This window comes from Anabas testudineus, chromosome 12, assembly GCF_900324465.2.
Source record: "Anabas testudineus chromosome 12, fAnaTes1.2, whole genome shotgun sequence".
Taxonomy (NCBI): Eukaryota; Metazoa; Chordata; class Actinopteri; order Anabantiformes; family Anabantidae; genus Anabas; species Anabas testudineus.
This window is the reverse complement of record NC_046621.1, coordinates 4,468,213-4,493,011: the sequence shown is the minus strand read 5'-3', so window position 1 is coordinate 4,493,011 and position 24,799 is coordinate 4,468,213. Positions and strand designations below refer to the sequence as shown.

Sequence of the window (24,799 nt, the reverse complement as noted above, 5' to 3'; positions counted from 1 at the left end):
GAACACTGTCTGTCTCCTGAAATTATAATTCAGTTACAACATCCTGAACACAAATATAGTATTTCATTCCTCTTGTGATGATGAATGGCTCCTGCTACTTATAACTTTCCAAACCTTTTCTCTCTCTGTCCCACCCACCACCTATGCTGCCAGGTGATGCATTCCCAGAGGACTTTTCCATCATGGCCACAGTAAAGCCCAACAAGGGCAGCCAGTCCTTCCTGTTGTCTGTGTACAATGAGCAGGGCATCCAGCAGCTTGGACTTGAAGTGGGACGCTCTCCCGTGTTCCTGTACGAGGACCACGCAGGCAAACCCACACCTGAGGACTACCCCCTCTTCAGAGGAGTCAACCTAGCTGACGGAAAGTAAGTTGTTAGCTTTCAAAATCTCATGCTCAATCTTTAACAACAATGTTATAGGACGCTTACACATACTGCTTCTTGTCTATGCATGTTCCCCTTTAATCAGAGTCCATGTGGATGAATTAGGCTTTGATGAAGTGATCTGTTGGTGTTTTTGTGCGCTGAGCACCACCTGACAAGAGGGGCTCTTGTGTGTGTGTGTGTGTGTGTGTGTGTTAGTAGTGTGTAAGTGGGCAGCATGTAACTCAGTAAGTGTGTGAATTAACTTCGCCTCCTTTTCTAGGTGGCATCGAGTGGCCATCAGTGTGCACAAGCAGACCATCACCCTCATTCTGGACTGTAAAAAGAAGACCACCCAGAAGCTGCTCAGAAGCCCAGACCCCGTCATTGATACCAAAGGAATTATCGTGTTTGGAACTAGAATACTTGACGAAGAAGTCTTTGAGGTAGGCAGCACACAGCACTGTTGAGAGCTGTTTGTGTAATGCAACAGGCATTTTTTTTTATCAGATTCACAGTAACTTTCCACTTGACTGTGTGTGTCTGATAAGTTTGTAACTCAGTGTGAACTAGCAAATCAAATTAGCAAATTGATTTAAAGGTTTGGCTTCAGCATTTTGCATCTCCTAATATGTGCTATTCCCAAGGCTCTACCAAGATAGTCTGCATACCAGTCCTTTTTGTGGATGATACTGAGCCCAGCTTCACTTTGATTTAATGTCCCTGAGCATATGAGATAAAAGCAGATGGGATTTTTGAGTCTAGCTAACGTACAGACACATGGCTGTGGTGCATATAATGGTCATCCCAATAGTCTTTCTGTGTGTTATGGTGAACAGAATGGGGATTGTGGTAGTGGCCACATCCTCTATAAATGTATGGATTTAGCTCATGGAGCCCCCAGCATCTGATACCCCAGCCATTGCCACCCACTCATACACATGCACACAATCGCAAATCAAGTTTAATTTTAGGTGGCAGATATTCCACATCATCCACAGAAGAACGTTGTGTTCTGTTCTGTTCCTTTTTTCAACTCTGCTGCATTTGTTGGCTGTTCAACCCTGTTGTTGCTGTTTTTAAGGGTTGCCTCGTGGTGGCTACTAAGCAATTAAAAGCTGTAAGTCAAAGTGTTCCATTACGGTTTGTGGTTTTGTGTCTGGGATCTTTGTCTGAATCAGCTGCAACATTTTTGTTTACATAGGTGACAGGTTTTTATTACTCGAAGAAAAGGGGATTTACCTCTTCCTATCTCATTTTGTTATGTGTATTAAAGCTTTCTGGCAGGAGATAAAAGCTTAATGGTAATCTGACTAGTGACATTAAGCTTTTTTGGTGTTATAATTCTCAGAGATACCTGATATACATCATAACATAAAATGTTTTGTTTTTACCTAGTGTAAAGGAAAGTTTGCATAGTGCTTCTAATAAGCTTTTGTCTCTTAAACGTGACCCCTGTGAAGAGCAAACACAACACAAAGAACAAGAAATAGAGTTGTCTTTGTCCCACCAGAGTTGTGCTTGTTTGAAATTGGTCTAAGAGACTGAGGCCCTCAATAATTAGTAACACAGGCTGACTGATGTGACTGATGCTGAGCCAGCTGACCTTTAACCCTATTGCTGCTCATCAAGAACAGACAAAGAAATATGACATCACTCTCCCTAAAGATGATCTGGAGATAAATATATGATGGGATATACAATAAAAATGTAACCTCTGGTTCTTATTCTAAAATGAATCGCTCCATAATAAAAGACAGGTTTCTATATTTCTGACATATACACAGACTATGTGCGCATTTTTGTCAAATCGTTGACTTACTGAAAGTCTATATACAGATGATTTTGGTGTAAGTGTGTGTGTATAGGGATTATTCCCCTTAAGCCCAATAACCCTTGGTAAATTTTTTCCATTTGCCAACAAGATGGCTGCATTTATCTGGTGCCATTGTAATTCTGCTCTGATTTCATCACTGCACTTGGGTAATACAGGACCTATTTAAATCTTCCCCATCTATCAGAGCTGCTGTAACAGTCCAGTGGTTACCGTGGGAACAGACGGATATTTAGTGAGAGATGTTTAAAGCCCTCCCGCTGTGTGTCTGCCAGTTGGGAGACAGGACAGGCACCAGTGCGTTCACAAAATGGAAAATATGCCACATAGTTTCCAAATTATGCTCACGTTGCACTCCGCTCTCCTCCCCTTACTCCCAGCTCGTCTCTGTAGTTTAGACTGATCCTGTTTAATTTTGCCAGAATCAGTTACAACAAAGAGGTGCTGAGCATAAAACACAAATATTTTAAATTGATTTGACCAGCAGGTCGGTTAAATCAGTCGACTCAAGAGCTTAAAATTTCAAGTCAATCTAATAAAAAAATGGAGATGTTAACTTGAGAGAGCTGCTTTTTGACAACTACTTTACATTTGATGGAGAACGTATCATTTAATACTGAGGCAAAGAGAGACATATGATCTGACTTATCAGACCTTTAAATTGCAGTGAATAGTGTTTTTCACTATTCTTTAGTGTTCTTTACATACAGCAGACAGGAGGGAAGTAGTACTTATACACTGGGGTGGTTTGTGGTTTGGTTTCTGACATGGTTATTGTGGCTTCACAGAGCACTGTGTCTACCCACCATAAGTACCATAATGTTAGTTCTTTTTGTCTTAGCAGCTTGCATAAGAGGAGTTTAGTTTTTGACAGAAAAGACTGTGCGAGTATAGTAATTAAGATGATGATTATGTAAGTAGACAGGTATTTTACCTGGTAATTAATGCTCATCTTCTGTGGAAGAAAATTTCTGCAGTGTTATTAAAAGCCAGCATAACGAGCTATTATCTTAGAAAAGTCCCTGTAATTGTTTTTAGTGATGTTGTGTCTTTTATTTCTGGTGCGTATATTTGAATGTGTTTATTTCCAGAGCAGTAAAATCTCAGTTGTTTTGAAGGTAGGGGCTGTTTGACATAGTCCATCTGTAGCGTCTGCTTTTCCTGTTCACTGTTGTTTGCCAGTGAGTATGCCAGGAAAAACCAGAGATAATTTAGTGCCTTTCTCTTGGTTCTAAGTATCGTTGAGTTAAATCATTGGCTAGAGTTAGTCTGAGAGAACACAAGCGGCGCGGATGGACCACTTAGAGGTAATCCGCAGGGGACCTCAAGTGAATCGAAACGGCCAAGGTAGAGACACAGCAGTTTTTGTCTGGCCTCCATTGTCTCAGCCAAAGCAGAGTGAAAGCATCCTCATCTAGTATGAATGTGAGGGATCGTATAATGTCGTTTACGCAGGCGTAGATCAGAAGAAGGGAAAACAAGATGTTCAGTATTGAGAGGTTGTGGAGGAGTGGGGAAGCTGAAGGGGTACTGTAGATTTGGGAACAGGAGCCAAAAACCTTTGGGTCATACTCTGGAAAGAACAAGAAGCTCTCTCCCCACTGATGTCATTCTTGGAAAAGCAGCCATACCACATGACATCATCCAGAGGTTTCCTTGGTATTCACTGATAGGTTGTCCCAGGCTGATGGTCTGAGTCGGGAGTGGGGGTGGACATGCATGTATGTGTGGGTGAGTGATAAGTTGAGGAGGATAGCTAAGAAAGCATGATGGACTAGAGAAGACGACGAGAACTGAGATAAAGATAAACTGAAATAAAGGACTAGAGACGGAAAGAGTGGGGTAGTTAAAAGCAGTAGGATAAGATTAAGGGGTTGGGAGATTTTAAATAGAGCTGGGGAGAGGAGAGTTGTTGGGCTCCCATGGTCCAACCTGAGCCAGGAAAAAGTAGTAAAATCATGCAACACATGAGCTTGATGCTCGTTAAGAGCTTTAATATTGTGATGGCATAATGAGTTGTACACATTATGGTTCCTTATGTTTACATCAGGACCTTCTTTTCACTCAGCCTCCGTTATTTACAGTTCCCAGGTTTCACTCTTCTAACATAAAGATGTATTTGTCTCTGAAAGGTACTGATTTATATCTTGACCATTCACAATGATTATGTATCATAGAGCGGCTGACACCACATTGCATAGCTGCAGTAGAGTAGTAGAAGTAGTTTCTGAATTATTAGTAATACAGGTTTAGCTTATTTTACCAGGGCCAGACTGGACTGGACATTTAATTGTTTCCAGGCAACAAAAATCACTAATAGGTCTAGATGGTGAATGGATTGATAATACTTTCTCTAATGGCCCTGTTATCATGATTATCTGATCTCAAATGCACAGCTGCAGTTAAACATGTAAATGTATTGAAGGTGCATTGACATTAGCTCATTGATTAATTGCTATATTTAGAGGCATGACTATACTTTTCACTGTAATAACATGATCATAATGTAATCTGGCCTAGTCATATAAAACTTGTGTGTGTAGTAGTCGCATACATTTGCATTATCTTGTACAAGGTACAGGATATGTCATGCTTCATTGTCAGAACACACTACTTCTATACATTTCAGACTGTGGCATTGGATGTAGTCTCAGAGAAGATGGAGTTTCCACCATGCATAATTAAGAGTATTTCCCTAACCCATGTCAGATGTTTGTCTTTCACCCCCTTATTCCCACTGTTATTCCTTCACTGTGTCAGCAAGTCCTGAAGTGTGCCTTCAGCACATTTCATGTAGATTTCAGCAAATGGCCAAGCCAAACACCCAGAATCTATGTCTGTTCAGTGAGGCCAGCCGCTCTGGTTTCCACTATCCCAAAAGAACAGGAAATGGGAATAAGGCTACCCATAGTCCTGCGAGACGTGGGGTTAAATTCTTACAGAGAAGGGAGTTTGATGGGGGCTGGAAGGCTGAGGGAGAGAAGACCTAAAGGGTGTCTAAGAACACGATAACAGCAAAAAGTCAAGATAATGTTTAAGGTGCTGTGTGGTGGATAAGTGGTGCGGCAGACAGGCCTGCTGCTCTTGGCAAGTGCTTTGAGCATTGGGATGGGATTCCACTACAGTCTGGAGGGGAAAGTGTTTAATGTCTGGTAAAGGTTTAACTCTGTAGATCTGTCGGAGTGGCATTTGTCTATAGACGTGTACATTTGTGCTTACATTCACTTGTGTAGACAGTATTTACCCAGTTTGTTTGTGTCCCATCTGTATTTTTATGTGTGTGTCCATGCTGATTTATGGCTCCTGTGCAGCAAGCCGACCTCTGCAGTGTGTTTGGTTTTTGCGGTCAGACTGGAGAATGCCCAGGTGGGTATGCTGGTGTGGGCTGGCAATGTCACCAAAATGTGTTTCAGAGCTCAGGGGTTGCTGTCTAAATATACTGTGAAAGTAGCTTACCTTAAAATCCATATCCCAGACCTCCCAGACTCTTTTTTTTTACTGCTCTATGGGGTCCTCCTGTAGATGTTAGTTTTTCTTCTTTAATCCTAAGTCTTAGTGTTGTGGGAGGTGTAAAAGTAAATTCAGTCATTATCAACTGTCACTGGGGATGAGGAGAAATAATGAACATTGATTTTGGCTGTTTATTTTATGCTACATTGCTGTGAGCCAGGAAAGTGCAAGTTCACGGGACTCACTCCCTGTGAACTAATCAGCAGTGGGTTTCCTGACATCACCTCAAGATTTTAAGCTAGTCAAAATAAGCATTGCAGTCATTCTCTACAGTATGTGTAAAAAACACAAAGTCTCATATGTGTGCAGTTCATTTTGCTCAGTTTTAGCCAGTTTTGCTGCAATAACTTTACGCATTCAAAGCTATTTTTATTGTGGTGTGTTGATTTAAAATCGCACCAATATTGCTTTTCTATCCCATGCATCACATCTTTCTTCATCAATTCTGAGGAGGGAACGTAATGAACTTGGTCCACCCTCCATGATTGTGGGTCATTTTCGGATGAAGACAGATGTTTGGCTTTGTGCTCACTAGAGCACTCTCCTGCCCCCACCTGGACACAGTCAGAACATCCAGCAGGAATTAGCATGTGGGAGCCAAACAGGGAGAGATTTGGGAAAGAAAGGCTTAAAGGCGATGTTACATTTTATTAGGTAAAATCCAGCAGCGAAAGGTGAATCTGAGCGAGTTTTAAGTGTGACTGATCAGACTGGATTCATTCTGCCTTGGTAATCTATTTGTAAGCTGTAGATGCATAATAACTCATTTGTTTTGTGTGCTTATGCATGACTCTTCAACGGTTTCTTTAACATTGAATTATGTGAAGTGTGGACGTCCCTCACAGCCACAGGCAATGGCTTTTCCACCAGAGCTTGACGTGAGGAGAGCATTGGCTTAGAGCAGAATCGTATTTCAGCAGAGTCCAGGGAGCTGCTGACAGCAGCAGCCCTGTTATTGTCTGAAAATTCTGCCTTAAGCACCACTCTGATGTGCCACATTATGCTCCAGAGTGAAAAATGTCACCGTCCCCTCTCAAATAGGAGAGCTGATTGCACGTCTTGTATGGTTCCCCGTGGGGTTTGAGTGTGATTCTATAATCCCTGTTTTTTCTCTTTGGTGAGCTCTGTTTTGGTGTTGGAGAAGTGGTGCTAAAATCATTTTATATGCATTATTGTTGTCTGCTATGTGTCATGCTTCAGCTGCTGTTAATATGACTTTTAATCTGAAGTATAAGAAGTAATTTACTGATCTTTTTAAGTTTTAAGTCTTTTTAAGGGTTTAACAAATCCACCTCATGCTGAGTCTCTTGCTGAATTTATAGTAGTTGCAGTTTCCTACCATAAAAATATACAAAGAAGTAGCTCTCATTTACTGTAATGGAGCAAATATCTCAGACTGGACTAAACTCACCATTCAGTGCCAGAATAATTAACAAAGAAAACTGGCATTAGCATACAGCTGGAGTACAGCATAGGAGTACTTACTGCTTCCCTACATATGTCAAACAGCATCTTATATAACAGTTGGCACCACAATTTATCAAGTGATGGTGAAAAGAGTGGCCGAGTCTCTGAGAAAGGAAATCAGAACTAGCTTTCTGGGTTGTGACGCTGGTCACAAAGGTGTGGAGCTTTCATTAGAATGAATGTACTGTATGACTTTAATATGAATGCAGAAATAACAGATGTGTGATGTTCGAGAGCGGAGTATCAGGCGTCTTTTTGTGATGTTGAGTCGTTACGTGCTATGCATTTTTGTTTTCCTTAATTGTCTGTATCTGATCAATAATTCACAATAATTCTATGCTGTTATTTTCATTGCATTTGAAAAATCAACACATTTCAAACTGCATGTGTAGCCCCATACCAAGGGCTGGAAGTGGCAATGCATCTGGTTTTGATAGATGCTATAATTCCCCAATAAATGAAAAATGTTTGTTTTAACTTTCTTCATCTGCAGTTGTTTTTGTGCAGTTCTCAGAGCTTGGCGTCCTTTTTTGTAGTCCAGAACATTTTTAACACAGAATACATACTTCAGAAGGCTGGAACTGGTCGTACTCAACTCAGGTTCACATTCCCTATCCAGCTTTTCTCATCCTTTTTTCCCCTTGCACATGCCTTTGGCTACAGAGTTAGTGCAATCAAAAGCAGCCATCAGATTTTCCAGCCTCAGTAAGACCCTCCTAACAGCACACTTTTCTTTCTAAGCATGCACACGCCTCTCTCTCTCTCTTTCTCTGTGTACATGTCACACATCATTAAACACTTGCTGCCATTGTACTCTTAAGGGCTGCAAGGATGTTCTCATTAATGCTTAGGTGTATGATTAATTATCTCATCTTAGAGAAATTAGGTTTGCAGCACTTGTGGTCAGGATCTACCCGCACATTCCTACGGCTGCTCTGGGAGATGGAGAAAAAGAGTGTAGGGGAAAAGAAATAGAGAAGCAGAAGAATGGCATGTGAGTAGGAAAGCAGTTGCAATGTTCCAGACAGCAGGGCTGTTTTGTTGTACAGAGGACTTATTCCTTATTGAATGTGACCTCATTTCAAACACTGAATTCCCATCATCCCTTTTCAGTGCAGCTGTGACACATGGTCTGTCTCTGCCAGAATAAGAGAGACAGGCTGTCAAACTGATAGAAAGTCTGGTCTCCTCACAGATTGCGACCTTAGTCAAATGGCTGAGAGGTAGCCATTTGAAAGTTTCACGGGAAGTCTCGGTTCATCGCTGGGAGAGTTCTGTAATGGCTACTTCAGTCTGTCCTGGAGGAAGGTGCTGGGATTTGTTTTCCTGCATCCACCATAAACCTCATTGATACCATAACCCAAGGCTGGAACAGGAAACATCAACTTGTGAAGTGTTTTGCAAGAGTTACTAAAGGATCTGAGTTCTGTGTGGTATGTTAAAGTGTTGCAGTGGGATTGGTGGCCCTCCGTGAACTATCACTGGTTAGACCACAAATCTAATCCATTTCTGTTTGTCAAAAAAGCGAGGTATCCATAGAGATCCTCAGCTGGGAAAATGTTGAGGGATTTCAGACTTTTGGCAATTAGACATAATCAAAAACATTTGATGCTCTTTGGCGGTCTGTTCGCAGAGTTGCGTCACTTTGTAATTCTCATACCCCCCCCCCCCAAAATGTTTTGGTTTCAGCTTAGTTGACACTGTACTTGATTGATGTGGAATGACATCACTGGACGTGAAAGTGTGAGCAGAGCATGTTTGGATAGACACAATACAGCCTTTTGGTGCCATATGAAATGCATTCCTCTCAGAAACATGTGGCAAACACACACACCCAAATCTCCATGTAGCCTGGGGAACCTTCTGAGCCTTTTCTTTTTCTCTCTTGTTCTCTCTTGTACTTGTTCTATTAATCGCTTCTGTTCTGTTCTGTCTGTTTTGTGAGTTTTCCCCCTTCTTCAAATCACTCACTTCCACCTCTGTTCCCCGCCCCCTTCATGTTGCCTTAGGATATACACACACTCAAACGGTTCAGGTCAGTTATCTGTAACTGCAGGTCTGCTCATGTTCTCCATGTCTCAGGTTGATTCATTAGTCTTAAGCAGTCAGCTCAGAGACAAAATCACTCATAAGCCATTTAGATCTGGGGCTGTGCTTATATGTTCTGTTTGAAATCATTTGTCTTGTTAAAGATTCACTGTGTGTGTGTGTGTGTGTGGGTGTGAGTGAGAGAGTCTTTGGCTTTGTGTGTTTGTTTGTGTCATTGTCTGCAGCTACATGAAGTCAGTTGTTCCATGTTCTCTCCACACTGTTTGCTGTGAGATTTTTGTCTCACACTCTTGGACCCCTGACAAAGTTCTTCATCATTTAGTCACCGTTAAATCCCCCTGGCTTGACCTAGTTTCAGCACTGCCTTCTTTTCTTATGTGCTGCACACAGATGTTTGTTTATGTGCTTTAATTTTCCCCCATGAGCCTTGTGTGTGAGACCACCATCTCTGTCACTGTTGACTGTTTGCATGTTTATTTACATGCATGACATGAAGCTGTATCCCATGAGTCTCATGAATTCCTGTTTCTCGTGGTTTTCAGGGAGACATCCAGCAGCTAATGATTGTAGCAGACCATCGTGCTGCCTATGACTACTGTGAGCACTACAGCCCTGATTGTGAAGTGCCAGCGCCCGACCAGCCTCAGAACCAGGACCCTAAAACTGATGAATATGTGAGTAGCATGAACTTTCTTCTTTTCAGTGCTTAGTTTTATTATTTTAATATTTTATTGTAAATCTGAATTCTAGAGCTTTTTGAACAGCAGGCTGCCTGTTGTTAGATGTACAGGCAAACGCTGGGTTCTGTGGGTTTCTAAAAACTGTATAATGCTCAACACTGTCAGGTTGTGCAGTTAGTTAATAATATTAATTTTACTGTACCTGCTTTAGCCTGCATCCCTGCATCATATCATTCTCCATAGTGACTACCAATGCTGCACACACACAGGAAGCTCTTCCTTTAGATTTTTTATCTTTGCCAGAGGGCCTGTAACCTACCCAAAACATGACCTGTTTTTAAGATAGGTGCCAGATTCATTTAGAAAACTTCTGAAAATTAATTTGTCACTAAGTCATAACAAGTTGGGACAGGGAGCTACAGCATGAGGTTTCCACGAGTAGAGGGATTTCTTCTGTGCTTCTGATCAATGGCCAGCCTGCCACACATTCATCAGCCAGCCAACAGCAAGAGAGCCGTAGATCATACTTAAAAATCCTGTTTTTAATCATTGATAGTCATTCTTTCTCCCTCAGTGACACTCTCTAAATTTCAATTTCAATGTAATGCTTCTCTCTTTTAGAAAGCGGAGGACAACTACTATTATGAATATCCTTACTATGAGGACGCGGATGGAAAACCTTCTGAAGCAATCACAGATAGTGACATGATCACAAAAGAAGTCAAGGTAGTCTGCCAATATATGATTTGTCAGTAAATGACAGTAAATGAATTATTATTTAGAGTGCACAAAAGATAACAATGTCCTCTCTGTCTTATAGGAGACAGCAACAGATGGAGACAAAGTAGTTACCACAGTGGAGAGAGTTTTGAGTGGTGGCACCTCCAGGTCCTCTAGCTCATCGTCTGGCACATCCTCCAGCTCATCCAGCAGCTCTGCATCAAGCTCTACGGGCACGGGTGGAGGAAATACCTACGAAGAGGAGGCGGGCCAGTATGACAACTATGACAGCTACGGTACCTATGAGTCTTACTACGACGAGTCGACAGCAGCGCCCGATAGTGACACCACTCGCGTCACTATCACCAACATTGGCACCGGGGGTGAGCTGGATCTGGGAGCAGGGGGAAACATTGACTTAAGTGCAGGAACTGGAATTGAAAGGAGTGTCATCACCGGTGGAGGAGCAACTTCAGTTACCATCACCACTAATAAAACATCAGTAGGTTGACATTAATTACCTTGCCTTAACAAATTGTTGGAAGCATTAAAAAAAATTTACTCAAGGCACACATACAAGGCCCAACCACACTTATGTTAATGTTTGAGTGTCAACAGGAGCTTCTTTGGACATTTCCTCATGTTATAATCCACCAGTCCACATGGGGGAAGCAATGTCAGGTTGTTTCTAAATGTATTTGAAAATGTCCACCGTGGAGGACTAAATCTTTTTACAGAAGAAAAAAATGTGCTTTGCATTGGAGTTGTTATATTTACAGTACATCTGTAATCTACAGCTACAGCTGCTTTGACTACTTTTTTGTCTTCTAAATTGTCTGATGTGAAAGTGAATTAATCATCCGAAACAATTAAAATTATTATCTGCAAATATATTGATAAATATAATAATAATATAATAAATTTATTTATAGAGCACTTTTCTAAACATATGTTACAAAGTGCTTCACAAGACAGACAAGAAACACATGTAGCCCAACAAGATCAACTTGAGCAAGCACTAGGCAAACAGTGGAGAGGAAAAACTCCCCCTGGGGGAAGAAACCTCCCTTGATGGAAGCCTTAGTAAATTTCAATTACATTTATAATTATTCAACATACAGTGTTTTTGGCTACACAGGGAGTGACGTTTTTGCCTCTGACACAAGCAGTGTTGCACATTTTCCTTTAAATACAAATGTATTTAAACTTTAAATGACTGAGCCTCATCCTATCCCATAATCTTGTATGTTATAATCTTTGTGTATTTATAATAGGTGGACAGTGCCTACGACTATGGCGATGGATACGATTATGGTCTAGGAGGCCATTATACCACTGATGGAGGTGGCAGCAGCAGCACTGTACACATCGGTGGTGGAGGTGGCAGCAGCAGCAGCAGCACTGTGCACGTCAGTGGTGGAGGTGGCAGCAGCAGCAGCACTGTGCACATCGGTGGTGGAGGTGGCAGCAGCAGCAGCACTGTTCACATCAGTGGTGGAGGTGGCAGCAGCAGCAGCAGCACTGGGCATGTCAGTGGTGGAGGTGGCAGCAGCAGCAGCAGCACTGTGCACGTCAGTGGAGGATCTGCTGGAGGTGGTTCTTCCTCTGTGGGAGGATCTTCTACAGCTGGAGGTGGATCAGCCAGTGCTGGAGCTGGGGGGTCTATCAACACTGGTACAGATGAGTATACTGATCTGGATGGGTTCAAACAAGAGGACGTCACAGATTATGGTGATGTGGACAACTATGATGCCTATGGAGACCTGGATTACAACGACAAAGAGGACAAACTTCTTCCTGCTGAGACCGATGAGTATTATGGACAGGTGAGATATAATAGAGTGACATACTGCCAAAGACATGATCTTAAAGATGAGGAAGAAAAGCATGATGGAGGTGATAAAGAGGTGGGGAGCTGATTATGTTTGGGTCTATGTGTTTGCCGTGTAGGTCGACGGAGCTCGTGGTGAGAAGGGACAGAAGGGAGAACCTGCTGTTATTGAGCCTGTGAGTATCACTGAGTTGAAACAACACACTTGGACAACACATGTAGGCTGCTTGTGCTTGTGTGCACATGGGTGTTTCTGTGGATGTTTATATCTGCAAGTACATATGTGTGGGCCACATCTAAACACAATCCACCCCACACGTCACAAATGAAAATCTTTAGGGCAAACACAATCATTTGGGCCCACCAGACTTTAGTCAGTGAATTCTTGGGAAGGCCTCGTCCTAGCTGGTCATCAGCACTGGACCCATCTACCAAAAAACTTAAAACTAAATACAGACAGGTGGAATAATTTAAACCCAATTTAGGTGCTTGTCTATACTGGAAACTTTGTGTGTTTGCAATGGTGAATCAGACTTAGACGTCATACAAGTACAGCTGTTTCACTTCAAACAACTGTCACTGAGCTCTATTAAGTATACAAACCCTGTGGATGAGAAGTGAGTGTCTGCATGTTTATGTGTGACAGCGGACAGGCTTGTGTGTTTTACATCCACTTCCTAGATGACCGGCTGTGTATGTGTAAGCGTCTTTGAAGACAACAACAGTTTGAGTGCTCATCGCCACCTAGTTTGTCTTGCATTTAGTAAACATGCCAAAAGCCGAGGCAGATGTTGTCACACACGAACATGACACATACACTCACTATGCCCAAGGTATAGCCCCTTTCCAGGAACTCACACTGTAGGCAAAGCATGGGCATTACCCAGGGAGTGTCAGGATTCAATTGTAGTAATTTCATGATGAAAACACACAGAGCAGAGCAACTTTTCAGAGCAATAATTATTCCTAATTCAATACAATTCGGATATGTTCAGATGATGTGTGAGTTTCTCTTCTCATAACAAAGCAGGAGCAAACAAACAAAGCTATATCTGTAGGTCAGATGCTGTTCTACCTGAGATGAGGAGCATCAACAGATCTTTAGGAATAGTATATGAGGTATGAAGACTCTTAGTGGAACATGCCTCAGTTGGATGTATTTCAAAGCACAGACACAAGCATAAACTGGCTGTGCGTTGCATGCACGATCAAAGATCTCATCTGACAGTACGGACAAATTAATCAGGTAAATCTGATGTGTTCTTCCCTTTGCTTGTCCACCTGTGTGCACCTAAGGGTGTATTAGCTTTTGTGTCTTTGCAGTCACTCACCCTCGTGTTCTTCGTGGATTAATTGCAAGCATATCTGAAATGACAGGCTGGAATGTACATTAAGTCAGCAAAGACGTGGAAAGGCAGATGTGTTTGGACATGTATGCATGTAACCTTGACTCCTTTATCCAAAGACTCATTATGCATAAATGGACACAGAATATGCTTTTGAATTTATCTGTATACGTCTGTACAGACAAACATGCACTTGTGAATAAGTGTGATAGTTTTGGGGATTCTTGTGGTATCTGATTATCTCTGTGCTTGTGTGTTTTAGGGAATGTTGGTGGAGGGTCCGTCTGGGCCTGAAGGGCCAACAGTAAGTCAATCTGCCTCAACCTTTATCACTCTGAGTCTCTTCCTTCCTCTTTTTCTCTGGAATTAGTCTTCATAGTATCTGCTGATAAATAAAAGCTCAAATGTAAGTCATTCACTCCTCTATCTGTTTACACTAGAATTTCAACTTGTAATGCTTTGCTGTGACAAATCCCGGCTGCCTTATTTCTAATGAAAAGGGTGTGTCCAAAACAGTTCCCCTGAAGAGCCATGCTGTAGACTCGCCCCCATCTAGTCTTAATTATTTATCTGCTAAGACTTTTCTCAGACACAGTGCAGATGGCGTCTCACAGAGGCCAGCTAGCCAAGCACTGAGCTATAGACAATAAAGAGCGCCTCATAAAGCTGTCCCATATTGCCTCATGCATTCCTTTCTCCCATGTGTGACCACTTTGCAAGATAAAGGCAAGAACTTTTAGTGGGGCAGGCGTGTCTCCTGACAAAGATGTTTTTATGTTGAATTATGTATCAATACATGCCACTCAAATTAGATCTTTTGCTTAAAATAGGGTCTCCCTGGACCCCCAGGTGCTTCTGGCCCTCCAGGCAGCCCTGGAGATACCGGAGAGAGGGTAAGTATGATTTTTAAAAGTCACACTCATTTTTTTCTCTTATAGAAATAGAAAATCTAAAGTATTTTAATGTTTGTGTGTACTCATGTGTGTGTTATTTTCCATTTAAGGGCCCTCCAGGTCGTCCTGGTCTTCCTGGTGCTGATGGTCTGCCAGGCCCCCCTGGCACTGTCTTAATGCTGCCTGTAAGTGAATTTCAGTTGTTAAAATAAGAGTAAAAATAGCAACATTGGGAAAGACTTTATGTTTTAATGTTGACCATGCTTAAAGCACTAAAACATTTCCAATTACATGTCTTATATGGTTGTTTGAAGCCAAGTATGAAGTGGAATGAAGGGTCTTTCTTTTGAAATCGGGGATTTTTTTGACCCTAACAGAGGTTTCGCATTATAAATCAGCGCTTTAGCAACAACTTGTGGTGTGAGATAGTGAGTTAGTATCAAGTAGTTTTAACTCTGTTACCTCATTGAATATTATAGGACTCTCTCTTCGAACACTTAACTATTCCACATTCTTTAGCCGAAAGTGAAGCTGTCATTTGCCCTTCCAGGAAGTCGTCTAGATTTAGACAGGAAGCAAAGCGATGCCGTCTCTTCTGTCTGTAATTTCAGCTGCATTCAATGATTCAACACTTACACAACCATTCCAGTGACTTCCTATGGCGTCTACCTTTCTAAATTTCTTTTCCCTGTCTGTCTGACTTTGCTGTTGAGGAAACTGATTAGTTGTACAGATGTGAAGTTGTGGTTTCAGGGGGTCCACAGAGCAGTCTGGCTGAGCCATATGGCAAGTTGCTCTTATATGTCCACTGCAAAAAACTTAATGTAATCCTAGCCCAATGAGAAACATACATTGTAGTTTCACCCTTGTTACTAGTTAAACAAGGTAAAACAATCTACAATTGTCTAATTAATGTTCCACTTCATCGCACTCATCCACTGTTGATGCATTTGTCTTCTCTTTACTTTCTATAGACAATCAGCTCTACTGTTTCTCAGTTTTTAGTTTGAGTTGCTAACAAACTATTTCATGTCATAGAATATTTTGTTAATGTAGTGGAACGTCAGTAAATACTTAAAAATTTTAGAAGGACATGAAGATGATGGAAACAACCAAAGACAGACTGAAGGGGCCAATATTTAATGACAGAACAAGAAGCTGCAGGATGTACTTAAAAGTTAGACATTATTGTGAAGTATATCTGGCTCAGTTCTGATGTCCAGATTCAACTGTTTTATTTTGCTTCCTGGTAACAGTGTTTCTCTAATGGTGAAATTCTGCAGCATTTCACTGTTGTTTTGCCGTGTATCTGTAAACCAACCATCAGTCTGCCTCCTGAGGACCGTGCAGTGTAACCAAACTCCAGATGCTTGGACCAAGAAAACCCGAGTTGCACCACAAGTCTGGATATTCAGCTGTGGTGCAACTCCTGCTTGTTGCCACCAGATGTCAGTAGAAATCCTAGCTCATAGCCTGTGCAGTCGGCCTTTGGTGAAGTCGGTTTGGTGGCTTGAGGCCGAAATTCAGCATCTATTGTGTAGTGGATGGAAACACTATAATATATATATATATTCAATAAACATTAAAGATTGTTTGGCATCAATGTGAATATTTATATTAAAATTATTGTATTGTGACTACTTTACTAATTTCCATTATGTCTTATTTATTTATTTATTTTTATATTTTATATTTTGCCATTGACCTTGATTTAGTGCACTGGAATATTTTTCACTAGTCTCACCAATCTGTGATTCCCTCCATAGTTCAGATTCAGTGCTGGAGGTGACTCCGGACAAAAAGGACCTGCTGTGTCAGCACAGGAGGCCCAGATGCAAGCCATCATGCAGCAGGCTAGGGTAACAGCTCACACCTAAACACACAATCTGCTAAAATATTGTATCTGTTGTGTCTCTGTTGTAATTTTTATTTCAGGTTTTTTTTTTTTCTTTTTACCTTCATGTACCGTAACACTTTCCTTCCACCATTGTTCAGACACATTCAATGGGTGTGAAATTCACACCAAGAACACATGAAGAGACACAAATAAACTCTCAGCACTTACAGACTTGCAGGCACAAAGACACACTCAAATACATTCTTCTATAAATTCAGGATTGTATGTTATTCATTATCTTATTGCTAATCTTTTCCTTCGTGTCTACAGCTGGCTATGCGTGGCCCTACAGGTCCAATGGGTTTGACTGGCAGACCTGGCCCACTGGTATGTATTTATAATCACGTCACTGCAGACACAGACTCAAAGTCAATAGTAATTTTATGTCAAATGTTTAATCAGTGGTTGCTGTAGTGCACAATACACAAAATTAATATACGAACTGTTTGTAGCTAAGTTGAAAATATTGGTTTAGTGTCTAATAAATCTGCACTTTTTTCTTTCCAGGGTCCTCCTGGTGTACCAGGACTGAAGGGAGAGTCTGGGGAGGCAGGGCCTCAGGTACAATATATTAAAACTCTATATTTTGTTTGTATAATGTATTTCTGAAATACAAAACTAACTAAATCCAAGCAATCCCCTCTGAAAACATGTCAACCTGATTAGATATATTTGCTAATGAATGCTTTTTGCAAACTTTAAAGGCAAAGTCGTGAAAATGTTATTTGTTTTTATATAATATTTACAAGATGTTTTCAGATGTTTAACTAATAGTTTCAGGGATTATAAATGCAGAATAACAAACCTGTGTTTCTTGTTTCAGGGGCCACGTGGCCCTATGGGATCCCCTGGACCCACTGGAAAGCCTGGCAGAAGGGTAAGAGTTGTCAATAGTTTATCCTGTTGTCTTTTGGTACATAATAGCTCTGAGTGCTGATTTTAAAACTAAGCATGTTCTCTTCCTCCTAGTATTATTTCAGTAAGACTACTTATTCTTTAATAGCCTTTCAGTAACATATTGTTTTAAACAGGGTCGTGCTGGAGCCGATGGTGCCAGGGGCATGCCCGGACAGTCTGGACCCAAGGTATCTTGTCCTCTATTGCCTTAACTTATCTATTTTAACTGTTTATTACTCCCATGGGCCCATGTTTGCGAACGCTGTACAGCAGGTACTCAGACAGTTCTCTTTCTTCTTCAGGGAGAAAGAGGATTTGATGGTCTGGCTGGACTTCCTGGTGAAAAAGGACACCGAGTAAGTTGTTCAGTTTTCCATAAAAACATGCTTATGTGTTAGGTTTGGTTGTCTTTTATTGGGGTGCCCTATTAAATCCAACTGTTTGTTGTTTTAGGGTGAACCTGGCCCCTCTGGACCCCCTGGTGCGCCTGGAGAGGATGGAGAGAGAGTAATGCAAAATATTGCTTTTTTTCCTCATCCATTATTTTTCATTTGTATGCGTGTTTATTTCATCCTTTAGCCTTTATTGCTGTGCTACTGCAAACAGAACACTTTTAGAACTTACTCCTGAGTTGAACCTCCTCTTCTTACTCAACTCACCATTTGATTTTTACATCCACTTGCTCTCCCCCCGTCTTCCCTTTTCTCAATCAATTTTCTTTTTTTTTTTGTCTCAGCGCAACTTTATCTGCTTCTAATCTCATTCTCCATCCTCATTACCCACAGCTGATGAAACCTGATCTCCACTTCCTCTGCTTTTTCTTTGTGCCTTCCCATTATATCCTCACTCTCACATAACGCACACACATCCTCTCTTTCCCCTCCATTATCATTCACTATCCGTTTCACATTCTGACCTGTTTTCTCTGTTTCCCAGGGAGATGATGGAGAGATCGGACCCAGGGGACTTCCTGGTGAACCAGTGAGTGATCACATATATTACCATTCAGTCTTACACAGAGTGATTGTATGATAGAGCTGAGAGCTCAGGGCCCAGTCTCATCATGTTGTTGTTTTATCGAGCAATCATATGGTCTGATTATATCATATATAATCTGTACACTGCAGACACTGTTCACATTCATATAAATGGAGATTTTTTTTTGCATTATAATGCTAGGTGCATGTGTATGTTGATCAGAATCAACATAGCGCCTCATCTGCACAAGAGAATCTTTGGAGATAAGACAGGCAGACAGCTCACATCAAGCTGATTATAATAGTCTCCCAATCTCTCAGGCAGGATATTCCCCATAGACAGACAGTCAAGGAATGAGAATCCATCACTTGTTATGATTTATTTTGTCCACCAGGGTGTGCTACATTGGCTTGAATTCACACTACTAGGACAATACATCTTGTTAGGTAACTATAGCTGGGAGGCAAAGCACAGGAATTCAAAGCATTGTTTGAAAGGCATAGCTGTAGGGAATGAATGTGTAGTGTAAAAAAAAAAATTCTCCTTCTACAGTCTAACTCCGTGGAATATCCTCAAGGACATTGGGGAAGTCACATTGTTTCCAGAACTATACTTTTAAAACTTAATTTAGATGAGCATGTTTAATAATTCAGGACTTTCACAGGTGTGATGTCATTCTCAATCTCATTTCCCTTGTTTTTTCCAAGGGACCACGTGGTCTGCTTGGACCAAAAGGACCTCAGGGACCTCCTGGACCACCTGTGAGTTCCTGCACCCTCCTATCACCTTCTCATATGCCTGCTCTCACTATAGGTTTACTATTTAGAGAGCAAAACATATTTCACCCTGATCTACTCATGCAGAAATCCCAAAAATCATTTAACTGTAGATTCAAATCCCAATGATATAAATTGGTATATGTGGTCTTAATGTGCAGAGCATGTTCATCTCATCTACTATAGGGTGTCACTGGAGCGGATGGCCATCCTGGACCCAAAGGAAACATTGTAAGTGAAACTGTAATTGAATGAACTGCTAATATATAGCACTAGAGAGTATTAATATATTAATTTCAAGACAAAACCAGAAAAACAAAACACAGACAACTGTCACAACAGCTTAAAATGAACCAGTTTCATCTATTTTGCTTTATTTTAACTTAAAATCTGCAATATGGCCTCCTAAGCCCGCTCTCACTCTTACAATGAAACACAAGTGGACTCACATACACATACTGCACTCGAAGGACACTTAGCAGATAATGAAGAATAGACCGGCTATCTTTAGACCCATTCAAGCAGTCCACTATTGCCAGTTGTACCATTCCAGGTCAATTTCTGTTGGTGCCTGGCTATAATGAGAGAATACCTGGCAGGAGCAGCTTGTCTGTTCTGTTGGAAATGTTCCAACTAGGTAGAGATGGGAGATCAACAACTTTCCCAGCTTCTTGGACCAGGCCAACATAATTGATTGCCAGTTACTTGAGAAGGATGTTGTTTTGTGTTTGTGGTTCAGCAGTTTCAGGAAAGTAAGTGCAAGAATGTGTACTACGTATATGTGTGTGAGCCAAAGTAAGATATTAGGCAATTTGTCCAAAGGTTATAGCCTGTTTACGTTTGTGGGGTTAATAATTCAGCATGTGGTGCTGGACAGCTTCGAATTTAGATCTGTTCAGAGCAATATTTGACTTTTAATGGACCATATGTAGCAACAAATCACACTTGTTTTCACATTGGACACTGTCTTCAAGTAAATGCAATCAATCGTTCTATGTATTATGAGAGCTCTAAAATTAAACCTAATAAAAACCTAATCATTTCAGGGACCTCAAGGAGAGCCAGGACCTCCTGGACAGCAAGGCAATCCAGGTGCCCAGGTCAGTGATGAACAGGCAGGCTGACATTAGATTTTTCTCTCATCCATCAAATACAGTGTTGTGAGCATTTTGTTGCCCCTCCACAGGGACTTCCAGGGCCTCAGGGAGCTATCGGACCTCCAGGAGAGAAGGTAAGATATCACATGTTCGCTATATAATGTGTTGTGAGGCATGCAACTTCTCCATCTTCAATAAAGACAGACTCAAAATCTACAAAGACAAGTGCCAACAAAAGCAAGAAAGTGTCTCATTTGTTTGCATGAGCTGAAAGCAAAGTAGCTATCTTATTCAGTTGCAAATGCTTATCACACTATTATGCAGATGCAGCCCTATCCTCAGTGCAGGACCAAATAATGCTTAGTAGACACTACAGAATGTAATCCTGATACATTCTAATCCAATTTCAACTAAACCACATTTGCTTTATTGTGATGATTTACTATTGAACTGTTGAAAAATGTAGGTATTATGTCACGCCTGATTAGGAATGAAACATCAGAAGGATATGGTATTTGATAGTATTTGATAACAGTATAATCAAATTAAAAAAATGTATAAATGCAATTATTTATTTGAAAATGTTTAACAAGTGCAGCCAACTTCACAAAAGTATATAAGCACCAGAAACATTACAAAAACTGTAACTTCTGGAAAACCTCTGGCTGTGATGTGCTGTTCTTTGTGTTTATTGATATATATTTAACGTGCACGTGTAAGCATTCTAACATACTAGACTAGATAATAAAGAGAATGACCACAGATCTAAACATTGTTGAACATCGTGCATGCTGAACATCAACATGTTAGTCATTGAGACCATTGAAGCAAGCTGACATTAGCATTTACTGTAGGTCATTGCATTACACCTTTGTTTTTACTGACATTGTATTCCTACAGGCTTTTGTTATATTCAGAACCTTCACTTGCCTTTATTTTTCTTTCTTTGAAATGTTTTATATGACTTAAACTTGTCCTCTGTCCAGGGTCCCACTGGAAAACCAGGCTTGCCAGGAATGCCAGGAGCTGATGGTCCACCGGTGAGTTCATGTAGCACACAGACGAAGAAATGCTTTCTCCTTATCTGTATTTTTGGCAACAATTTAAAATTGCTATATCTGTGTAAAGGTAGAACAACCCACCCACACAGAGAGACATATACCTGTAAACAGTGTCTTTCCCATCTCTGCACACACAGCACAGAACACATCTGTTTGAATGGCACCAGGTGGCACGAAGAAAGACAGAGACAAGAGAGGGTGTGAAATTAGAATAACTGTACAGGCAGGAAAAGCCACACAAACACATATAGATGGTGCCAAAAAACAGGGATTTGGTGTAAGAGAGGAAAACATAATGCTAAGAGCCAAAGCCATACAAGGTGCATTGGTCCTTTAATGGCTTTCAGGGTCTTTTGGAGTAGAAATAGCTCTCTGCCATTCACACACTCAGCTGTTTTGTATTCATCCATTTGTTGTATCTTCCATCAACGGCAATATTCTCTCTCATGTCAATGTTCTCTCTCTGCCCTCTGTTTTTGTCCTCTGTATTATATAGTATTTCCTTCTCAATCCGCTGTCATGTTACTAAGAGCTCCTTTGTGTCATGAGAATGCAATCAATTTCCTTTCTATTTTCCTTTTTTTATGTTACGCAACAACCACGTGTGGTTTAAAATGTGTGTTTTCAGCATACTGTGTGTGTGCATGCATGTACTGTATATCTGAAATATATTCTAGTCCCAAAATGGCAGTCTTGGCTTTTTAGAGCCCAGTAATAGCTGGTAGTGCCTCGATAATACTGTGCATTAAGAATAAAAATCCCAAATGAGATTGAAGTCTAAAGATTCTCATTCCAATTTTCCACTTTGATACATCCTACAATCGTTTTACAACCCAATCCCTCCGTTATAGAGGTTGCTGTAGTATTTATGGTGGTAATTATACTGTAATGAGATGCAATAATATTTTCCTTAATAATTCACAGGGTCACCCTGGAAAGGAGGGGCCTAATGGAGAGAAAGGACACATGGTACGTTGTATTCCTTCCCCCGTTTCTCTCACGTTTGGAGCTTGCATTTTATTCTCATTTTTTTTCTATTACATTGTCCTAGTTCCTATATATTTGCATCAAACACACATTTGCATTAATGTTTTTGTAGTTAACACTGTGGGTGCATGTGTGTACTGTAACTGTGTGGTCTTATCAAACATCTATTTCTCCAGGGCCCTGCTGGCCCTCAAGGACCCATTGGTTATCCTGGGCCCCGAGGCGTGAAGGTGAGGTTCATTATTAAACACTAAGAAACACATGTGTAATATTATTATCTATTAGTGCTTTACAATACGCCGCTCTTATGGATATTAGTCACTCATTATCTTATTAAGTGGCTCTGAACAAAGCTGGTATTTGTTTGCTTTTGTAAAATGAAAATAGTAGGTTAATAAATTAAAAGTCACACTTTCCAAGTTTCAGTACACTCCTTCAAAAGAATAACTTTGATTGTGATCTGCTTTTGCTACAAAGACATAGAAAACTATTTTCATTATGATTACTACAGGGAAGTTGACTCATCTTACATCTTTTAACTCCCATAAGGTGATGCTCCGGTCAGTCCCAGGAGCTGATAACAGCTCACAGCACAAAGCCCTTCGTGTGTGTGGTGTCATTAGCTGCTGATAATACAGAGACAAAAGAAATCCCATTAAATAATTCTTGGCAAGACAGTAGAATTGATCCAGTCTTTAAAGCTTCCACAGGGAAAGAGGGGATCACACAAGTGGCTTAACTTCCAGCAAACAGTGGCCCTGTGACTGCATGGCTTAAGTTTGAAGTGTGTCTGCTGTCTCTGGGAAGATGAGAAGGCTGGTCAAGATAGAAAGCTGTGAGGATTTTATGTGAGAAAGTGCAGACAAAACATTAAATGTATACATCACAGGCACAAAGAATCTGTGACAATTCCCTACATGGGATGACTTCCCTGTAGTACTGTCGTATTCACATTGCAAGCGAACATCCTGCTGATCCCGTGGGACGTAATTCACAGCAATTCAAGGATCCCTCCTTTGTCTAATGTGCACCCTATCAGTCTGTAACTTCTGCCTGTTCTTGCATCACAGGGTGCCGACGGTGTTCGCGGTCTCAAAGGGGGCAAGGGTGAAAAGGTATGAGAAAGAGAGTGTGTGAAGGAAAAAAGAAAAGACTGAATTTCTGAGAAATTGTAGTATTTTTATGAATTATACAGAACAATAATGGTAATGATGATGATCATAACTGTGGGGCTGAAATCTTTCATGCTTACCATAATCTCAATGAAATTCAGCAAAATTCATCTGAATTTAGCTGGAAGAGGGTTATCAGCGGTTTCTATGGCAACAGTGGATCTTGCCAAGACTCCACATCTGTGCGTGTGTCTCTGAGTGCGTGTCTGCGTATGAATAAAACACCAATGGTTTCAATATCTGTATTATTCAATTATTCCTCCTTCATTACATCCTCACCTCCCTTGTCTAATTTTCTTGCCAGGGAGAAGATGGCTTCCCCGGCTTCAAGGGAGATATGGGTATCAAGGGAGACAGGGTAAGGTTTCTTTGTTTATCTTTTACACAGCAATATGTGTCAGTCAGATTTTGAGGGCTGGAAGCATCAGTCAAGTGATCTCTGCTGGTTTGTCAACTTTAATTTCTGCATTAAAAGGTGTTTGTGGCTAAGTTTTGTTGGCGGTGACCTTTAATCAAACTAAGTGAGAGTACAAACCACTGTTGTCATGTTAGCTCCTACTGGGGAATTGTGGGTAATGAGCAAACATAAGGTATAGCTATTGCCGACTGTTAGTGTGTGTGTAAGTGTTTCCAGTTTCTTTTTTTATCCACTCTACTTTCCAGTGAGTCTTAACCTCGACAACTTTAGGAGGCAAGCACAAGTTTGACAAGTGTATCCAGCTTCTTTTTCTGAACAGCATTAGGGATTTACACTGTCAAGTCATAGGAAAAACACCTTTTACAGTGAGAAACATAACTTGCAACAGCCCTTACTTCAAACATTAAACCCCAGATTCCTGACCTGGCTGTCTATAGCTGTGTGCAGAAACGAGGGAGAAATCAATGACACTTTAAACCCCTTCAAACCCGAGAGAGAGCCATGGGGCTCTAGCCTGTTTTCCTCTGGAGATGTAGCAGATCCAGATGAAAGCAAAGATTTGAGGAGGCTCTGGAGGAGACACATATGGACTAGAATCTAAATGAGTCATTTCTAAGCACGCTTGTGAAAATTGTGTCTGTGTGTGTGTGAGTTCTCAATTTAAATTGTTCCCTTTGATGAGCTTGCAAGTATGAGTCAAGTACAGTTTGCTTGATGCTGTTTTATGTATACATGAGTGTGGGTGTGTGTATGTGTGCACTCACTTGTGCAACTCTGCACAAACCTTTAACTAGATACTTTTCACACACCAGTGGGTCTTCG

General features: G+C 40.9%; 1 protein-coding gene across 1 annotated transcript in view; it reads left to right on the top strand.

Moving 5' to 3' along the window:
* col5a1 (procollagen, type V, alpha 1) overlaps positions 1–24,799 on the top strand; it is a 64,756-nt gene that overhangs the window by 19,856 nt on the left and 20,101 nt on the right. Inside the window, exons 3-29 of the mRNA XM_026354310.1 lie at positions 154–367; positions 648–810; positions 9,767–9,898; positions 10,526–10,630; positions 10,725–11,126; positions 11,899–12,450; positions 12,575–12,631; positions 14,064–14,105; positions 14,632–14,694; positions 14,805–14,879; positions 16,461–16,553; positions 16,862–16,918; positions 17,099–17,152; positions 17,415–17,468; positions 17,623–17,676; positions 17,791–17,844; positions 17,942–17,995; positions 18,425–18,469; positions 19,174–19,227; positions 19,429–19,473; positions 20,289–20,342; positions 20,429–20,473; positions 21,326–21,379; positions 22,325–22,369; positions 22,564–22,617; positions 23,458–23,502; positions 23,864–23,917. Coding sequence (XP_026210095.1) covers positions 154–367; positions 648–810; positions 9,767–9,898; positions 10,526–10,630; positions 10,725–11,126; positions 11,899–12,450; positions 12,575–12,631; positions 14,064–14,105; positions 14,632–14,694; positions 14,805–14,879; positions 16,461–16,553; positions 16,862–16,918; positions 17,099–17,152; positions 17,415–17,468; positions 17,623–17,676; positions 17,791–17,844; positions 17,942–17,995; positions 18,425–18,469; positions 19,174–19,227; positions 19,429–19,473; positions 20,289–20,342; positions 20,429–20,473; positions 21,326–21,379; positions 22,325–22,369; positions 22,564–22,617; positions 23,458–23,502; positions 23,864–23,917 — 2,720 coding nt within the window. The remainder of the gene's footprint in view (positions 1–153; positions 368–647; positions 811–9,766; positions 9,899–10,525; positions 10,631–10,724; positions 11,127–11,898; positions 12,451–12,574; positions 12,632–14,063; positions 14,106–14,631; positions 14,695–14,804; positions 14,880–16,460; positions 16,554–16,861; positions 16,919–17,098; positions 17,153–17,414; positions 17,469–17,622; positions 17,677–17,790; positions 17,845–17,941; positions 17,996–18,424; positions 18,470–19,173; positions 19,228–19,428; positions 19,474–20,288; positions 20,343–20,428; positions 20,474–21,325; positions 21,380–22,324; positions 22,370–22,563; positions 22,618–23,457; positions 23,503–23,863; positions 23,918–24,799) is intronic.